This window comes from Bombus bifarius, unplaced genomic scaffold (genome assembly GCF_011952205.1).
Source record: "Bombus bifarius isolate JDL3187 unplaced genomic scaffold, Bbif_JDL3187 scf7180000008045, whole genome shotgun sequence".
In the NCBI taxonomy this organism is placed as follows: Eukaryota; Metazoa; Arthropoda; class Insecta; order Hymenoptera; family Apidae; genus Bombus; species Bombus bifarius.
Window position 1 is genome coordinate 386,466 of NW_022884411.1, and position 19,681 is coordinate 406,146.

At 33.7% G+C, this 19,681-nt stretch overlaps 2 protein-coding genes across 2 annotated transcripts; one reads left to right on the top strand and one right to left on the bottom strand.

The window, feature by feature from the left end:
* Positions 1-633: 633 nt before the first annotated feature.
* LOC117207726 (dynein heavy chain 6, axonemal) lies at positions 634-18,413 on the top strand. The gene is made up of 62 exons (XM_033448193.1): positions 634-809; positions 890-974; positions 1,047-1,161; positions 1,251-1,440; positions 1,517-1,658; positions 1,748-1,987; positions 2,202-2,358; positions 2,452-2,554; positions 2,670-2,853; positions 2,914-3,083; positions 3,168-3,569; positions 3,639-3,870; positions 3,945-4,094; positions 4,163-4,291; positions 4,384-5,064; positions 5,131-5,277; positions 5,340-5,516; positions 5,609-5,917; positions 6,081-6,191; positions 6,271-6,407; positions 6,492-6,682; positions 6,764-6,879; positions 6,975-7,120; positions 7,177-7,322; positions 7,403-7,535; positions 7,619-7,835; positions 7,909-8,043; positions 8,180-8,365; positions 8,445-8,646; positions 8,729-8,910; positions 8,986-9,209; positions 9,299-9,507; positions 9,620-9,875; positions 9,949-10,140; positions 10,218-10,442; positions 10,528-10,783; positions 10,856-11,046; positions 11,139-11,311; positions 11,425-11,608; positions 11,743-11,914; positions 11,998-12,159; positions 12,287-12,463; positions 12,544-12,740; positions 12,800-13,045; positions 13,140-13,377; positions 13,456-13,758; positions 13,840-14,025; positions 14,123-14,295; positions 14,399-14,759; positions 14,840-15,073; positions 15,152-15,292; positions 15,363-15,553; positions 15,632-16,077; positions 16,166-16,366; positions 16,448-16,546; positions 16,634-16,776; positions 16,852-17,022; positions 17,091-17,270; positions 17,408-17,503; positions 17,561-17,761; positions 17,847-17,964; positions 18,049-18,413. Exons 1-62 carry the CDS (start codon positions 649-651, stop codon positions 18,276-18,278), a joined length of 12,252 nt encoding a protein of 4,083 aa, XP_033304084.1. The 5' UTR covers positions 634-648; the 3' UTR covers positions 18,279-18,413.
* On the bottom strand, positions 17,890-19,606 carry LOC117207722 (nurim homolog). The gene is made up of 4 exons (XM_033448188.1): positions 19,290-19,606; positions 18,693-19,173; positions 18,383-18,611; positions 17,890-18,213 (listed from the first exon to the last, which is right to left on the bottom strand). Exons 1-3 carry the CDS (start codon positions 19,423-19,425, stop codon positions 18,488-18,490), a joined length of 741 nt encoding a protein of 246 aa, XP_033304079.1. The 5' UTR covers positions 19,426-19,606; the 3' UTR covers positions 17,890-18,213; positions 18,383-18,487.
* Between the last annotated feature and the right edge of the window lie 75 nt (positions 19,607-19,681).

Genomic DNA, 19,681 nt, shown 5'->3' on the forward strand with positions numbered 1-19,681 from the left:
TAGATATAGACCGTGTATCTTACACATATAGGATTTTACGTCACGTGAGTCGGAATACTGACCTTGAAAAAATATAGAAATTTTGTTGTATCCTCTAGTATTTGTAGAGATAAGTTCGTGCTGTACTTAACGTAACCGCCGACGTACTTAACGTAATATAACGTGTTCGCTCAAGTCAATAAGATCAGTAGACGTAGAACGATTCTTTTCCATGACGTTACATTAACGAGAACATATCACATAGTATGAATCATCCATTAATTAAAACTTAATATACTTTTTTATTACATCTTAACGGAAGTAAATAATATTGTCTTTTAAGAAGTAATAAAAATAACTTTAGTGACATATATATTAAGGAGGATAATTAAAGCTTTGTTAGATTTGTATATTTAATAAATAGTTGATAGTTAATTTATACTTAAGCTCTACTATGTACGATAAATGTAACAGTCAATAAAGCTAATAATATTTTCTAGTATTGATAAGTTATGATACCATTACTACGAAAATATAAACGATTGCAACATAAACGTGAAAATAGAGGGAGTTGGAAATTTTCTCTTATTTAGTTTCCTTTGTTTAATCGATACGTGAACGATTAGAAGTCGGACGTTTTAACTATGATTTTTTCTGGCGAGTAAAAAAATGGATAGAAACGATAAACATAAATCAAGCGAAGAAAATATGCCAGATGTTTCCTCGTTTAAAGAATCGGAGAAGAATTCTGGATTATTTACCGTGTTCCAGTCTTCTGCGAATAAGTTACCCTTTAAATTGTGTCGACAACCTCCACGTAGTTACAAAACGTAATGAGTATTGTATGAATATTTTATGAAAATTTGTTACTCTATATAATAAGATATATTTTGTGGAAATTTTGATACAGAAGGAAAGATGAAATTCCATTTTTTATACCACATAAGAAGTTGCTCGAAAAGATCGAGTACAAACCGGAAATTCGAGAACCGCTGGTAAGGATTTATATAAGTTTTTATATTTAGTTAATCCTTATTCGTAGATATTTACGAACAATATTTCTGTAGACCGGTTTTAGCGCCCATCAAGAAAAAATTAGGAAACAGATCCACAAACCACGTATTTCGTTAACAAAAGTAGAAGAGAAGAAGGTACTAACAAAGGACGTCACTTCGGATACAGGCATAAGTTGCATTATAAATTTTATGGCTTGTCTCCTAACTTTATTTTCAACAAATATTTCTATTAATTGGTCATTTTTTGCGAAATAGGTGTTGAATCAAAGGAAACAATTTCGTGGGCTTTTCAAAAATATAAAAAGGAAACAGATTTTGATGCTCCTAGGTTTATTGATCAGTTAGAGTTAATTCGACAATTACGAGAGGATCCCAAAGTAGGATTTTTTTATATGATTTACGCTGTGGGTCGATCATCGAAATATTTTACGCCTTACGCTTTAAAGTGAATAGCTCTATTGTGTTTATGGTCACGGAAAACTTTTAGAAACGCATGGATAATTCCCAATAATATTTTTTAGGGTTGTTCAGTATAAGGATGTAGGTAAAACTTATATGACCATCAGTGCCAGTGGTGTAACTCAGTATAGCCCAGACGAAATGAGTTTTACTCCTATCGAACATTGGGAAAGAGAATATATTTTTTACTTAAAGTTATTGAAAGTATGCATTTGTCTTCTGAATCTTTTTTATTTATTCTATAATCGAACGTTTCCCTCATTTTTCGATATTTTTACGATTTATATTTCTAGATAAGGACATTCATTATGTTTCGAATGTGGAAAGCTTTGTACGTTTGGAAAAAGTCAGTTAGTTATAAGAAATTCGTTATGGCAAAGAATTATTTAAAGGAAAATCTGTTTGTATCGGATTCGATTCTTAGTAAGGCACTGTTAGAAATTAAATCAATGTGCTCGGTTTTCCTTGATTCGAGTTTCTTTGACAACTCTATTCTCGAGAAGATTTTACTTTTTTATTTTGTAGAAAAACAGGTATGTATCGGCTGTTTTAAAAAAAGATTTCTTTAAAAAAAGTATCATATACACTAGGATGGTATTAGGTATAGATGATTGATTATTTTGAACAGATAAGATTTTATACAGATGGAAAACGTTAATATCGAAAACGAAAGCCATCCTGATATATGTATACGTATGCGTGTATCTGTAATAAATATCATATAATCTTTAAAATATTTATTTACAGTTTACAAAACTAGAACTGCTTAGAAATAAGTTAGATGAGTTTAGAAGATTAGCAATAGATATTGTAAATAATGCTTGCCTCGGTGCTTTATTAAATGCTGGATATACTCCCGATGATTCCAATATAACAATAGAGCAAACTGCATATGGAAAACTTGGTAGTATTTTGAAAGGGGCATGTAGATGTTTTGTATTTTCTCCCATCACTTAGAATGTATTTTCTAATCTTATCTAATTTGCCGCCGTAACAGGTGAATTCGGCGTTGCGAAATTCAAAATGCCGAAAGATGGTATTCTTAAAATGAGTTACATCGAACAAGCACGAAAGAGAGAAAAGTGTTACAGGTTGTCTTGGTAAGCCATTGTTTAAAAATGATATTAAAGTTTTCATGAATATTTTATCCTTCGCATCTATATATATATATATGGAAAATAAATTTTGGCGATGAAAAACTATTTTATGATCCAGCTTCATTCATTTGGTTGATTATATGCAAACAAATATGATGCACGATCTTTTATTAAATACTTATCGAGAATTTATACAACTCTTAAAGATTTACACGGAATTTTTACCGAATGACGAATCAATAGATAACGATATAATTGATCTTCCATTAAAAGAAAATCGCCCACCATCGCATCGTATTCAGGTATAAAACATGATAGTTATTAAGAGTAACATGTAAGTACTTAAAAATACTGTTTTTTAGTTGCCATATTGGGTCGTGGATTTGCTTATTTTACCAACTTCAGAAATTATAATGGATCCGTCCGAAAGTATTCTCCTTTTCGTAATAAGAACTATACAAACTATGTGGGAGGAGAACTTATATGCTATTAAACCTTTGCTGTCTGATCCCTTCTTCCATTCTTTCACGAGGTACAAACGCTAGCTTTTATAGAAGTAATTTATGAAATAGTTTCTTCAAATCGTAAGGTTTTATATTTCGTACATTTATTCGAGGCCCATGATCAATCATAAGATAGAAGAGCGTATTTGCGGTTACCCTCCAGAAATTCAGAAAGTCTTGGAACAAGATCCGATCACACTAGCTTTTAAGACAGAATTGAAGGAAATTTTTGAGAAGAATTTAACCGCGATAAAACGTTATTGTCAACGATTCAATCAGATCAAACAGTTTTATTACGAAGACATGACGTTTGACGAAGATATTATCCGAGACAATCGAGATGTTAAATTATTTCGAGAATGGAGCATCCGTTACAAGAAAGAAGTAGATCTGATCAATAATGTAGTCGATTTTCAGCCATTCGGTCTCTTTTTCATTCAACTCGAACGATTTAAAGGCGCTGCTGAAACTGCTCCCAGAGGGAAATTAAGTGTTATTGAAGCTGTTATGCCTGGGTAAATGTAAAGAAGATATTTTTACGACATTGTACAGTGTATAGTATTGGTTCTAACACACGCTATTAGACTAGGAAAAAGTCGAGTTGACGCTTTATTAACGCAAGCGATTGACGCTATCAATTATCTGGAAACAGTTCCTGTGACGACTGAAGAATATGTTGCATACATAAAGTTTGTAGACCAAGCTCAACAAAGTGTAGATGACATGGAATCTCAGTTGGATTACGTGAAAGAGCTGTACGATACAATGGAAGAATTTGCTTTTCCTATACCGTCGATGGACATGGCAAATTATTTGGTAACGACCAAATGATTTTACAATCCTCTTACAGATATGTAATATTAACAAAAACTTTGTATTTGCGAAAACAGGGTATTGGAAGTCATTTTACTAGTTTGCGATTAGTCGTAGAAAATAGATTAGAAGAGAGGCCAAAGCTAATAAACAAATTCGATGCTCAACTTCAGAAGGATATCACAGCATTGAACGAAGAAATATCAGAAATTCACGATGAAATAATGGTACGATCTGACCAAATATATCTTTCGCAATCTCTGGTTTACCATTATCTATTTTATCGCTTTTATAGCAACCTTGGCTATTGGATTATGAAAGCGACGTTGACGCCTGTTTGAATACTTTGAAAGAACTCGATAAACGATTAGCTGCCTGTGCAGCTAAGGCGGAAGAATACCGTGCCCATCAAAGGACATTCAAGGTACCGCGTCAAGTTACAAAATTTTATTAGCTTCCTGTAGTGCAATACATTATGCAATTGATAATATTTTATTTTTTTTTCATCTCAAAAAGCTCGAACAAACGAGGTTCGACAGTTTAGACCAGGTAATGAACGAATTGAAGTTACGTACTTTATTATGGGAAAGCTTAACTTCTTGGGAATATGCTATTCATGAATGGTATACCGCCGAGTTCGATACCTTAGACGTCGAAGAGATCACTGCGGTTACAATGCGTACCATGAAACACATAATTCAGTTAGAGAGAGGCTTACCACCGAATAAAATTGTACCGAACTTGAAGGAGAATGTCGAAATAATAAGAAATAAGTTACCGATTCTTGGTTACTTGAGAAATCCAGACTTAAAAGATAGACATTGGGAGAAGATTGAGGAAATATTGAACTATACTTTCAAACCTGATGAGAAGAAAACTTGGACTCGAATGGAAGAGCTCGGTGCTTTCTTGAAACCTCAGGAATTAATGGAAGTTGCTGCCGCGGCAAGCTCCGAAGCTAACTTAGAAAATATGTTAAAGAAAGTCATAGATACATGGGAAGATCTTAAATTTATTATTGTACCCTACAGAGAGGGAAAAGATGTTTTCATCATAGGTAGTCTCGAAGAAATTCAGACCGCAATGGACGAAAGTAACATTAATTTACAAACTATCAACGCATCTCGCCATGTCGGTCCCATTCGACCTGTGGTCGAAGAGTGGGTAGAAAAATTGGATTTATTTATGGTTACCTTGGTACGAATATCTTTTTAAATATGATAGAATTTTCAGATATCTAGCTAATTCATATGTTTGCTATAGGAAGCGTGGCAATACTTGCAACAGCAATGGTTGTATTTGGAAGCAATATTTTCAGCTCCGGACATTCAGCGACAGTTACCTATGGAAGCAAAACTTTTTATCGAGGTTGACAGGTTTTGGAAAGATCTTATGAGACGGACTCATAAGGTTTGTCGCTAATTTCATCAATTCGATTGATAACGTTTGATTGCGACATCGAAAATTTTTAGGCGCCTTTGGCAATGCCAGCTTGCACACAACCGGGATTATTAGAACAATTTGAGGAGAATAACCGAATGTTAGACGAAGTAATGAAATGTTTGGAAGCATATCTTGAGACGAAACGGGTAGCGTTCCCAAGATTCTTCTTCTTATCGAATGACGAACTTTTAGAAATCTTAGCTCAGGTACCGATGAAACAAGGGAAAAGTTAAAAGTATTAATCAACATTATGTTTCACATTGAAACGCTCACTAAAATACCAACTATTGCACGGTAGACAAAGAATCCACATGCGGTACAAAGACATTTGCAGAAATGCTTTGATGCGATATACAGACTGGAATTTGCAATGAAAGAAAATGAATCCGGTGAAATAGTACTAACGACTGATATAGTTGCCATGATCTCACCGGAAGGTGAAAAAGTTTCGCTTGGAAAAGGTTTAAAAGCAAGAGGTAATGTCGAAGATTGGCTAGGTCGAGTCGAGGAAGCTATGTTTTCGATATTAAGGAGAAGAATGAAAGAGGGAATAAAAGACTTGGCTGAGAAAGGGCGAGAGCAATTCCTGTATATGCATCCTTCTCAGGTTACATGGCACAGTATTTTATTTCTACAGTAATTTACAATAAATATTACTTCGAAATATTTTTTACGACACAAACTTCTTACTGAAAATAAAAGTAAAATAAGGCGTAAAATAAAATACGATTAATAAAATTACGTACTTGTTTTCTTCTTACCTTCCCCAGATAATCCTCGCTGTATGCCAAATATTCTGGACCCGAGATATCCACATTATCTTAGATTCTACTGAGAATGTGATTGAGAAGATGAAAGCGTTCGAACAGAAATGTTTCGCAGTTCAGTATACCTATGCGTATCTGTAAAACTTATGTTAAAAATTTCTATGAGACAACCTTTCCTTTTGCTATATTATAGGATTTAAATGAATTGGCGACAATGGTAAGGAAAGAATTGCCACAATTGATACGCGATGTTATAATTAATTTGGTAACGATAGATGTGCACGCCAGAGACATCGTTACGACTTTGGTTGAAAATAGAGTAATGTCAAGGTGAACATTGAAACGTAACAATTTTTTAATTCAAAGAACCATATGTTAGAACCATTTTCCAAGAACCGATTACTTGTATTATAGTACAAGCTTTGATTGGCTAAAAGCGTTACGTTATTACTGGGACGAAGAACTCGACAATTGTTTAACACGTATGAGTAACTCTAAATATCTTTACGGGTATGAGTATCTCGGTGCTCAAAAGAGGCTTGTCATAACTCCTCTAACGGATAAATGTTATTTATGCCTTATGGGCGCTCTTCAGTTAGATTTAGGTATTAATGAATATCAAAGCAGAATTGCACGTTATCTTTTCAAAAAACTGAGAATACGTGTTTATAAATATTATTCAATAGGTGGTGCTCCTGCAGGACCTGCAGGTACTGGGAAAACGGAAACGACGAAGGATTTAGCCAAAGCAGTTGCTGTTCAGTGCGTTGTGTTCAATTGTTCGGAAGGACTCGATTATAGAGTACGCCAAATATTATCGTTTATTCATTTTCGTGGCAGTCGCTTGAAAATTGAAACAGCTAAGGATAATTACAACGGGAAAATTGCGTCCCACAGATGATGGGTAGATTCTTTTCTGGTCTGGCAACTTCTGGAGCCTGGTGCTGTTTCGACGAATTTAATAGAATAGATATAGAAGTGCTTTCCGTAATAGCTCAGCAACTAATTACTATCAGAAATGCTAAAATTGCTAGAGCCAACGAGTAAGTTGTTTCAGCTATAATGTTTAAATAAATCTAAATGTCCTTTTACCTTTCAGATTCATGTTCGAAGGAAGAATGATCAAATTGGTGATGTCTTGCGCAACTTTCATCACTATGAATCCAGGATATGCTGGTCGTACGGAATTACCAGACAATTTAAAAGCACTGTTCCGACCATTCGCTATGATGGTCCCAGATTATAGTACGATTATAGTAGTAATATAGTAAACTCCTGTTGATCTAGATATTTTTAAACGATACTAAATTAGTGTCTTTTCGTAGAACTTATTGCTGAAGTTACGCTGTATTCAGAAGGATTCGAATCGTCAAAATCGTTATCGCAAAAAATGACTCTGATGTATACACTTAGCAGCGAACAACTTTCCCAGCAGGATCATTATGATTTCGGCATGAGGTATTTATTAATGTTGTTGCAATTTCAATAGCTATATACTGTTTAGTATCAATTAACATCCAATTATTTCCCCATTTCTAAAGGGCTGTAAAAAGCGTATTGGTAATGGCAGGTAGTCTTAAACGAAATAATCCTGATAAACCAGAGGACGTTGTTTTAATTAGAGCCTTGCGCGAGAGCAATATACCGAAGTTTTTACGCGATGACGCTGAACTGTTCGAAGGTATCGTAGGAGATCTCTTTCCAGGCATTGAAATTCCAGAGGAAGAATACGGTATCCTACGGGACACAGCTATCGAAGTAATTTATAATTAATGATATTTTTAATCACATCCATATAACAAGCCCCAACTACATAACATAATTTTTACAGATAATGAAGGAAGCCGGTTTACAGCCAGAAGTTTGCATTTTGAAGAAAATTACTCAGCTACATGAATGTTTGCAAGTGAGACATGGAGTGATGTTAGTTGGTCCAACTGGCTCTGGAAAAACGACAGTTCTGAGAGTAGGTTGAATAATAGTTGGCTTCTTTTTATTGTAAACGGTATAATTTTTGTCAAGATATTATTTTTATTTTTTTATATTATATGTTACTTTTTAAACAAACACAAGAGCTATTAAATAACAGCTTTTTATTTCAGACTCTTGCAAATACTTACAGTCGACTGTATGAAATGGGTATACCTGGACCGTGTTATCAGCCAGTTCACGTATATCTAATCAATCCGAAAGCAGTTACGATCGGTGAATTATATGGAAAAGTAGATATAATGACCAACGAATGGCAAGATGGTTTAATCGGCTTTACAGTTCGTCACGCATGTTCCGTTAGTAGGAATCCTGGCCCGAGCAAAAGCAAAGGAATGCTTTTACGAAAAGTTAATAAATCTCATTTTCATTGTTCAGTTTACCACGGAAGACCATCAATGGATTGTGTGCGACGGACCCGTCGATGCCGTATGGATAGAAAATATGAACACCGTGTTAGATGATAATAAAATGTTGTGTCTGGCTAACTCCGAAAGAATTAAATTCACTCCTTATATGCGGATGTTATTCGAAGTTATGGATCTTGCCCAGGCATCGCCTGCTACCGTCAGTCGTTGTGGTTCGAAGACCAGCATTCTATCATTTATTTAATCGCCGATTTTATGTTTACGTGTCTTAACTTTTAATTCTTATATTTTAAGGAATGGTGTATGTCGATCCTACAGAGTTAAAGTGGATGCCTTACGTGAAATCATGGTTAGACACGCTTCCTGATGCTATCGTAAGAAACGAACATCGATTACAGATCATCGAACTCTTCGAAAAATATTTCGAAGAAGGACTAATATTCTGCAGGAAAAATTGTGTCTGCCCAATTCTACAGGTATACAATTTGTCCCGTCTTACACGACGATCGAAACATAATTTTTCCAACATCGTCGTTCCATCTACCAATTAGGTTGATATTAGTAAAGCAAATATGACTTGTTCGATATTGGAATATATTTTAAACGAACCAGATGCGATAGAAAGAACTACGGAAAAGGCGCGAATTAGAACATTTTTAGCTCAGTCATTCGTCTTTGCCTATCTTTGGGCTGTTGGCGGTAACGTTAACGACGCCTCTCGGAACGTGTTCGAAGCTTTCGTGAGAAAACAATTTGAAGATGATGAAGATGCATTGTACAATCTTAAAATTAAATAGCGTTTGTATTCTTTGGTTTCTATACATATAATAGCGTACTATTCTCCTGTTTTGTTTCGATATGCAGTTTGCCGTCGATAGATTTATGGGAGATTTATGTAAACGTACAACAACATCGATTGGATTCTTGGACGGATATTATGCCACAATTTATATACGACAGTGAAGTGCCATTTTTCGATATTCTAGTACCAACTGTCGATACTGTACGATTTGGTTACTTAATGAAGAAATTAGTCGGAATAAATAAACCGGTATTCTTTACCGGAGATACTGGTTAGCAATATTTAACGACCTTTATACTTTCTCTTACTTATACTTATACTATACGACCTTTATACTTACTTACTATACGATCTATAACTCTAATTGAAGGAATAATTTATAGGAGTTGGTAAATCGGTAATAACGAAAGTTGTTTTAAATAATTTGGAAGATAGTCAGCTTTGGGTACCGATCAATTTGATCTTCTCTGCTCAAACCAGCAGTGGCAGAACGCAAGAGATTTTAGAACTAAAATTGGAAAGAAGGAAAAGAACCGTGCTGGGGGCACCCATTGGAAAAAGAGTGTGTGTATTTGTCGACGATGTCAATATGCCAAAATTAGATACATACGGATCCCAACCACCGATCGAGCTGTTACGGTACTTTAATTATATTAAACGCCAGATACATTTCTTTCAACATAAAATTATTCATAATTGTCGAATCACATAGACAATTACTAGATTTCCACGGTATGTACGATAAAGAGAAATTGTTCTGGAAGCATATAGAAGACGTTGTTTTCACTGTTGCGTGCGCTCCTCCTGGAGGAGGTAGAAATCCATTAACACCGAGATTTGTGAGACATTTTGCCATGCTATTTATCCCAGCCCCTATAGAACTATCACTAAAAGGGATTTTCAAGTAAACCCTTTCCAACAGTAAATTCTTTATATCATATAAAATTGTTTCACGCACGACATAAGGCGAATTCCTTTTAGGGCAATTATGAACGGATTTCTGGAAGATTTTGTAGAGTCTGTTAAACAAATCGGCGATAGAATAGTAAACGCAGCAGTCGATGTTTATCAAAGAATCGCAACGGATCTTTTGCCAACGCCAGAAAAAAGCCATTACATCTTTAATTTGCGGGATTTGTCGAAATGTATACAAGGTATCATGCAAGTTGACGCGGCGGTCATTAAACAACCCATCGAAATGTACAGGTATAATCGTCACACTGTAACAGCCATGATGTCTGTTAGTATTTTGTAATGAAAAGAAGAGGATAAAACTACTTGTATTCTTTAGGCTCTTTTGTCACGAATGTCTTCGTGTTTTCCACGACCGACTGATCAACGTTCAGGATAAGAGCTATTTCCTTAAACTTCTAAACAACATATGTATCAACGCATTCGGTATGGAAGTGATGCGGCTTCCGGATGAAGAAATTATCGAGAAACCACCGATACTGTTATTTGGTGACTTCATGTCCTTCGGAGCAGCAAGAGAACAACGAATTTACGAAGAGCTTACGGAAATTTCAAAAGTTAGAAGAACTTTGGAGGTAATTACTATACCCCGCTCATGTTAATACCAATTTGATTTCCTTACTCATATCTTTAAATATATATCACAGGATTACTTGGAAGATTATCGTTTCTCCGTGGGAAAAGACATGAGAATTATTTTCTTCATGGATGCTATAGAACACATCTGCAGGCTTGCAAGAATTCTTCGTTCTGAAAGAGGCAATGGCCTTTTAATCGGTGTCGGTGGAATGGGGAAGCAAAGTCTGACAAGATTAGCGTCTCATTTAAATGGTTACAAGTTTGTACCAACATTAACTATTCAATTACACAAATTATTTCTATCGAAACAATATGATCAAAGAGCCTACCACAACCGTCGAATGTTTTAAGATGTTATCAAATAGAAGTTACGCGTACGTACGATAAAAATTCATGGCACGAAGATCTTCGCCGATTTTATTTCGAGCCAGGTACCGAGGCTAAACATACAACGTTTTTATTCACCGACACTCAGATTGTGTTAGAAGAATTTTTAGAAGACATCAATAATACACTTAATACAGGTAGCTTTAACACAGTTCTGATGCGTTTTCCAAATAATATTACCGTCAAAAAAGTTATTCGACTGTTTGAATAACGTTAATCTGTAATAATCATCGACAGACATTCTTTTCAGGCGAAGTACCAAACTTGTACGAAGCAGATGAACTTGAAAAAGTTATCATAGCTACCAGGCCTGCGGCGAAACAAGCAGGGATTCACGAAGGAAACAGAGACGCAATTTATCAATATTTCATTGGAAGAGTTAGAAATCAACTTCACTTAATGATCTGTATGAGTCCTATAGGCGACTCTTTTAGGTCTGTTCTTTAAAATATCAATTATTCTTTGTATGTATATGATAACTGACCGCTCTCTTTACTTATGACTGAAGCCATTGATTATATTTTCTATAATCTTTTATCATATAGATTGTATTTTATTATCTTCATAGACGTCGCTGTCGTATGTTTCCTTCATTAGTAAATTGTTGCACCATTGATTGGTTTACGAAGTGGCCGGATGATGCCCTTTTATCGGTAGCAGAAAGTTCATTGGCCACAATCGTTCCAAAGGATTCGGGAAAGCTCACTAACCTTAGTATCATGTGCGTCTTGATCCATGAGGTATCGTTTGCCATTATAGTAGATTCACCATAAAATAACATTGGAAAGTATGAGGTTTGAAAGAAAATCATGTAAAATTATAGAGCGTGGAAGAAGTAACAGCTCGATTCTTCATAGAAATGCGTCGAAGATATTATACCACACCGAGCAGCTATTTAGAGCTTTTAAAGCTATTTCAAACAACTTTAGAAAGGAAGAAGAAAGAAATAGAGTTGCTGAAAAGCAAAATTGCCAATGGACTCAACGTAAATACTATATAATCCCACATTCCTTCGAATGTTTAAAACGGTTTCTTTGAAAGAATGTAACTTCGCTAACATTTATAATACAATTCAGTGGATATTAAATTGATTAATACAATTACTTGGATAGAAACTGCGAGAAACCAATGAGATGGTTGGCGTAATGAAGGAACAATTGATAATTCTTGCCCCAAAGCTCAAAACAAGTACCGACGAAGTATCGAACCTGGTGAGAATCCTTGCGAAGCAGCAAGTCGAATGTGACAAAGTGAAGTATGTCGTAATGGCTGAAGAAGAAGTAGCAAAAGTACGAGTAACAAATGAAGAAAAGAAAGTTTAACGAATAGATGATCTGATTTATCGAGTACATAATTTTATCTGTATCAGGCGAAAGCCGAAGAAACGGCGACTTTAGAAGCTGATGCTAGGCAAGACTTGGAAGCAGCAATGCCGGCTTTACTGGAAGCTCAGAAAGCATTAGAAGCTTTAAATAAAAGTGATATTAATGAAATTCGCGTATTTCATAAACCACCTCACCTAGTGCGTTTTGTCATGGAAGCAGTAAATTTACTGTTGGGTGAAAAGTGAGTTTCATAGGATCGTTGAAAGTGATACTACTAGTTACGTTACATTTTCATCTTAGGACAGATTGGCCAACCGCAAAATTAGTCTTGGGTGACATACATTTTCTTGACCGCTTAATGGCTTATCCTAAGGACGACATAAGCGATAAACTTTTAGAAAAGTTACAAGAATATGTCCAACATCCAGAATTTCGACCAGATTTAGTGGCTAGACAAAGTAAAGCTTGTAGATCGATGTGCATCTGGGTGAGAGCAATGGATGGATATGCCAAAATCTACAGGGTGGTCGAGCCAAAGCGACAAAGGTAGATTATTTCTTCATAGTTCTTAAGAAAACTAAATAGATAATTCTCATAACGCATGGGACACGAGGAATTGTAATAACGATTAATTACACAGATTGCACAAAGCTGAAGAAGAATTGCGAGAGATAGAAGAAGTTCTTGCTTTGAAACAGCAAGAACTCGTTACGGTGGAGGATAAGATCAAGGAGTTACAGAAACAATACGATGCAGCGATAGAAAATTTAAATAAATTAGAAGCTGAAATGGAATTAGCGGAAACAAGATTGAATAGATCTGGACGACTGACATCTGCGTTGGTGGATGAACGAGTTCGATGGGAAGAATTAACGCGCGTACGATAAAAAGTTGGATTCAGAAAACACGACATGATGAATTATTATCAATTTCCTTTTCATGTTGTAAATATTCAGGGTTTTGACAAGCAAATTGTCAACTTGACTGGCGATACATTGGTAGCTGCTGGAGCCCTTGCTTACCTAGGTGCTTTTACAAATGAGTACAGAGAGGAATTAATACAAACTTGGTTATCCAATTGCAAAGACTACGATATTAAAACTACAGAGAACTATAGTCTCATTGCAATATTAGTCGATGCTTATGAAATTCGTCTCTGGAATACGTATGGTTTACCACGAGACAAAGTTAGCACAGAAAATGCGATCTTTGTAACACAAGCTAGTCGTTGGCCTTTGATGATTGATCCCCAAGAGCAAGTAACCGCAGCAACTTTTCTAATATGTTTTAAGTTATTCGAATCTAATATCGTTTCCCAGCAATATTCTATTTGCATTCAGGCAAATAGATGGATACGGAACATGGAACAAGAAAACAATTTAAAAATATGCAAGCTGACGGATACACATTTAATGAGGATACTAGAAGCGTCCATAAGGCTTGGAACTCCTGTATTAATTCAAGAAGTAGGAGAAGTATTGGACCCAAGTTTGGAACCTATCCTACTTAAACAAATCTTTACTCTAGTAAATACGATACATCATCTACTTTAAAATAATTCAGATATGGTTTAAGTGATACGAGATAACAATTATAATAATATCATTTGATACGATTATGTAGGGTGGTAGGACATTGATACGATTTGGCGATATAGACGTCGAATATGACAGTAATTTCAAATTATACATTACGACGAAAATCGCGAATCCTCATTATTTACCAGAGATCTGTATTAAAGTAACGATAGTTAACTTTACCGTAACTATGGCAGGCCTCGAAGAACAGATACTCGCGTATGTACACTGTTTCTAGTAGTATTAATCTAGTAACACATATTTAATCGCGTAACACATATATTCAACCTCAAAATCCCCTACCTCGTTAAACTTCACACAGAGATGTGGTACGTCTCGAAAGACCAGACTTGGAAACAATGAGGAATGATTTAATAATAAAAATCAATGCGGACAAAGGCCAATTGCAAAGTATCGAAGACAGAATATTGACTTTGTTATATGGTGCAGGCGATGATATTTTAGACAATGAAGACTTAATAGAAACCTTAAATGACAGTAAAGAAACTTCTGCAATTATTGCAACGAGATTAATTGAAAGTGAAGCGACTGAGAAAAAAATCACAGTTGCCCGCGAAAAATATCGATCTGTTGCGAATCGTGGATCAGTCTTGTATTTCGTAGTTGCAAACCTCGCGAACATAGATCCCATGTACCAATTTTCGTTAAAGTACTTCAGTCAAGTAATTAATTGCACGATATATTTACGAATCTGCAAATATATAATTCGATATTATTGTAACATTCTTCGACATTTTATTAGTTATTTAACACGGTAATCGAAACCACGGAAAAAGAGGCTGATTTGCAGCGGCGTTTGCAGACCTTATTGAATGAAATAACATTAGCTATCTACACAAATGTTTCACGAGGTCTATTTGAGAAACACAAGTTGATATTTAGTTTCATGCTCAATATTGCAGTACATATAAACGAGCAGATCGTGTCTCAGGCGCAATGGAATTTTATGTTGCGGGGGCCAACACGAATTGTCGTGGTAAGTTGTGTCTTCCATGATTTATTTACGTAACTCGTAACTGATATTTTTCGGTCGATTTGTAAATGTTTCAAATAGGAAGAAATTCCAAATTATCCATCTTTAACGCCTAAAATGTGGACTTCGATTAATTATTTAGCTAATACGTTTAAAAAATTTAAAAATGTTTTAAACGACGCATTTAAGAAGATTCCGTTAACTCTTGGATATTTTAAGGAGGTAATATATCATTTTTACATTCTGATTTTTATTTCCATTATGTATATAGCTTTACCTCTTCTTTTTGTAGGAAATTAATATAATCCCTACCAATCAAACAATCGCTATGCAAAATTGGAATGAGATATTAACCGACATTGAAAAATTAATGTTGATAAAATCATTGAAGGAGGAGGTATTAATTTTTGCAATCACAGCCTACGTATCGAACAATTTAGGACCAAAATTTGTAGAATCACCTATGGCAACATTGCAACTTCTGTACGTATAAAGAAGTTATGTTCCACATCGCATTACTTCGTAATTATACAGATTGAATTTTTTATCGAAAATTTTCAGATTTGCAGATACATCAAATAAAATACCATTGATCTTCATACTTACAACTGGATCAGATCCCTTCAGTGCTTTTCAAAAATTCGCACATGATATGGGTTTTTCCGATAGATGTGATTCCATTTCTTTAGGTCAAGGCCAAGGTCCCATTGCAGAAGGACATCTACGAGCAGGCACCATCGAAGGTAGATGGGTGTTTTTACAGAATTGTCATCTAGCTGTATCGTGGATGATCAACATGGAGCAACTTATATTGGAGATTGCTGAGGAACCAGAGGGAATAATTCATAATGACTTTCGATTATTTCTGAGTTCGATGCCGAGTGCTGCTTTTCCAGTTTCCGTTCTTCAAAATTCCGTAAAAGTTACAAATGAGCCACCAAAAGGACTGAAGGCCAATATCAAGAGAGCATTACATGAATTGGACGAAGAATATTTTGAACATCATCGTAAGAAAGAGTTCCTTATATTAATATCCAAAACGCAAAATATATATCTCATTCTAATGAATTTAGGATTTCTTCTTTTCGTGTACAGATTTAGGCGAAAGCTGGCGCCGAATTATATTCGGAATTTGCTTTTTCCACGCAATTATTCAGGAACGAAAAAAATTTGGACCCCTAGGATGGAATATTCTGTATGAATTTAACGACAGCGACAGAGAATGTTGTTTGCTAAATTTGAAATTATTTTGTGTCCAAGATCGTATACATTGGAATGCATTAATATACACTACAGGTGTATAAAACATATTTCAAATTTATTTCTTGTGTTAGAAAGGATCAAATACATTAAACATTCACTATATATTCAATTTAGGTGAAATTACTTATGGGGGTAGGGTTACAGACAGTTGGGACTTAAGATGTATGAAAACCATCTTAGCTATTTTCTTTTCTCCTAAATCTTTGGATATCAGTGAGTAACTTAAAGACAAATTGTAATTAAAAATAACTTACAATATCTATAACTATTAATATATATTATTATTATAAATAATCACAGATTATGTCTATTCGCCATCTGGGAAGTATTACTGTCCTGTTTACAATACCCTACAAGAGTATCAAGATTTTGTAGAAACTTTTCCTATAATTGATGATCCAGAAATTTTTGGAATGCATGAAAATGCAAATATTGCTTATCAGGTAATCAAAGACAGTCAAGTTAAGAACAGGAAAGACTTTACATCCTTGTGATAAATTAAAATATAATTATATTAGTTAAAAGAAGCACAATTTGTACTAAATACCATTTTGGAAGTACAACCACAAGAATCTATCACAGATCAAGATAAATCTAGTTCAGATGTAGCATATGAAATTGCTGACATGATAAAGGATAGAATTCAATTGCAAATAGATATTACAAAATGTAACCCAGAGCACTTGAAAGTAATCGACAATGTTCACTTTATACTACTATTAATTATAAAGCAGATGTCATTATAAAATTATTACAGAGAGATTCAATGGGAAGACTTCCATCCTTAAGTACTGTTCTTGTTCACGAGGTTGATAGGTATAATATACTTCTAAAGAAGATACATATATCAATAGAAAATTTACAACGTGCCATCAAAGGTTTTGTTGTTATGTCTGAGGAATTAGAAAACGTTTTTGTGGCTCTTGTCAATAATCAGGTTTTATAATAATTTTCGACCTATTAAATTTTTGTCAAAGAATATTTTTAATGGTGTAATTGATATTAATATCTTTAAATTATTTTTATACAATTTTTTTAATATTATATTATTAATACTTATTATACACAAATTAGGTACCACAAATGTGGCATAATGTAAATGTCTATCCATCATTAAAAACCTTAGGAAGCTGGATAAGGAACTTAGAGCTAAGGATTGACTTCATTCAAGTAAAAAAATTGTAAAATATAAAAAATAACTAGTTTAGTAAGTATTATACATTACAGATTTGGTTGATTGATATAAAGCCAATTTCTTTTTGGATTTCGGGTTTATCCTTTCCGCAAGGATTTTTAACTGGCATGTTACAAACATGTGCTAGAAAGTATAACATTCCTATAGACCACCTAAAGTTGGATTTTATTGCTACCAAAGTTGTTCTTGATCAAGAAGATATTGAAATAGAGCACAAAAAGGCTGAAAAGGAGGTCTGATCATTATAAATATTTTACCACGATTAAATATTACACAACGAAAGAATGATTCATTCAGATAATTGATATAATATCTTAGGTAATACAGGTATATAAAAACTTACAAGTACCTGAAGATGGAGTTTTAATACATGGGTTATTTATTGATGCCGGTAGATGGGATTTTGGATCCATGCTTTTAGTAGACGCAAATATAGGTAAAATATTTGAAAAAAATTTCAGAAAATATTACTCTTTAAATAATATATCATCACAAAAGGCAAATAAATGATCTATTTTAGGTGAAATGAATCCATCTCTTCCAGTTTTACATATAAATCCAGTATTAGAATTACCAAAAGATGATTCAAGATATGTTTGCCCTTTGTATAAAACAGCAGTTCGAGCAGGTGTATTATCCACAACTGGACATAGTACTAATTTTGTTGTTGCAGTTCTACTTGCTTCTGAAAAAGAACAATCATACTGGATTTTAAAAGGAACTGCTCTTTTGATTGAAATTGTAAATTAAATTTCCTATGTTATAACAGATATACTAATTCATGATTGAGATGTAATAATTAAAAACATAAATTTAAGTAATTCTATATATTTATATTTATGTTATATACATACTTCACAATATAAAGCTTTTAAACTAATGTTAGAACGACTGAATATATAACTTAATTGTAATGAACACAAAAGTTGATAACGCAAACTACTATGTATAAGTGAAAATCAGAATAATTCTCTTTGTTTTCTCTTCACAAGATTAGCATGATAATCGTAATCTTCCTTGTCAATAGTCCACATTAAGGTCATGTAAATTGAAAGTATCAAAGCCAATAATAATCGGTCTAATCTATAGAATATTAAAAACCAGTTATTTATTTACTACAAACAGTTTGAGTACTATAATATTGATATCTTGAATATGCCTTACGTCATATGAGGATATACCCATAAAATAATAAGAAATCCTGTAAAACTTGGATGTCTCATGTGTGAGTAATAACGTAACAATTCTTTTGACTTCATTAGCATAGGACTTGGTCTAAATGAAAACTTATAATATACTTGTTTTATTCCAACTAATTCAGATATATCCATCATCAAACATCCACTATAAATTATTGACCAAGCCAATACATGTAAAGCAGTAAATGTAAACCACAAAACATTATTAAAAGATATATTAACATTCCATAATGCAATAGATGAAATAGTTTGCCATTTGTTAAATAATAAATGAAGAGTCATAGCACTAGTAACATTATAAATACTTCTTTCCATATAATCCATATGTAATTTACAAAATAAATGTTTCACAACATTACTTGCCATAAGTGAATGTTGGAACATGAAAATACTTAATAGAGACATGTTTATTATTAGCAACCATAATACAGACTCTGTATCTTCATCTGTAACATAATTTTGTAAAACAAAGTATGAATTGCAAACATAAATTGTTATGTACCTTATTGTTTGTTTAATCGACAAAGTTAAAATATTACTAATTCTTATTGCTGTTATTTACCCTTTTCTGGCGAAGTAATCGTTTCTTTATTTTTATTCGACACATTCGATAAAAAATATGTCAAATTACATAAAATATAAAAGGTGTATAAAAAACAAATAGTACAAACAACAACACTAATACATTTTACAAACATTTTTATAAATAACTAATAATTACTTAAGATAATGTATAATTATTTTACATTCTAATCATTATAAACCTAACAGTTGCACACGAATAATCTGTTAATAATATCTTGATAAAAACTTGCACTTGTTTACAAATATACAGAGTTGTAGAGAATCTATAATTATCATTAAATTTATAAAACCTAGATACGAATCTTTGTTCAAACTATCGAAGAGATATCTAGATAGTTTCCTGGCGCGAATTCATATTATTTCAAAATA

What these genes read in the sequence shown, in the direction of transcription:
- LOC117207726 (XM_033448193.1), top strand. Translation starts at nt 649, where the DNA reads ATGGATAGAAACGATAAACATAAATCAAGCGAAGAAAATATGCCAGAT. An exon ending in ATTCTTTACCGGAGATACTG is followed by an intron (nt 9,508 to 9,619) that starts GTTAGCAATATT and finishes AATAATTTATAG; the next exon opens with GAGTTGGTAAATCGGTAATA. An exon ending in CCACCGATCGAGCTGTTACG is followed by an intron (nt 9,876 to 9,948) that starts GTACTTTAATTA and finishes CGAATCACATAG; the next exon opens with ACAATTACTAGATTTCCACG.
- LOC117207722 (XM_033448188.1), bottom strand. Translation starts at nt 19,425, where the DNA reads ATGTTTGTAAAATGTATTAGTGTTGTTGTTTGTACTATTTGTTTTTTA. An exon ending in GATTACTTCGCCAGAAAAGG is followed by an intron (nt 19,174 to 19,289) that starts GTAAATAACAGC and finishes ATTATGTTACAG; the next exon opens with ATGAAGATACAGAGTCTGTA. An exon ending in TGGGTATATCCTCATATGAC is followed by an intron (nt 18,612 to 18,692) that starts GTAAGGCATATT and finishes AATATTCTATAG; the next exon opens with ATTAGACCGATTATTATTGG.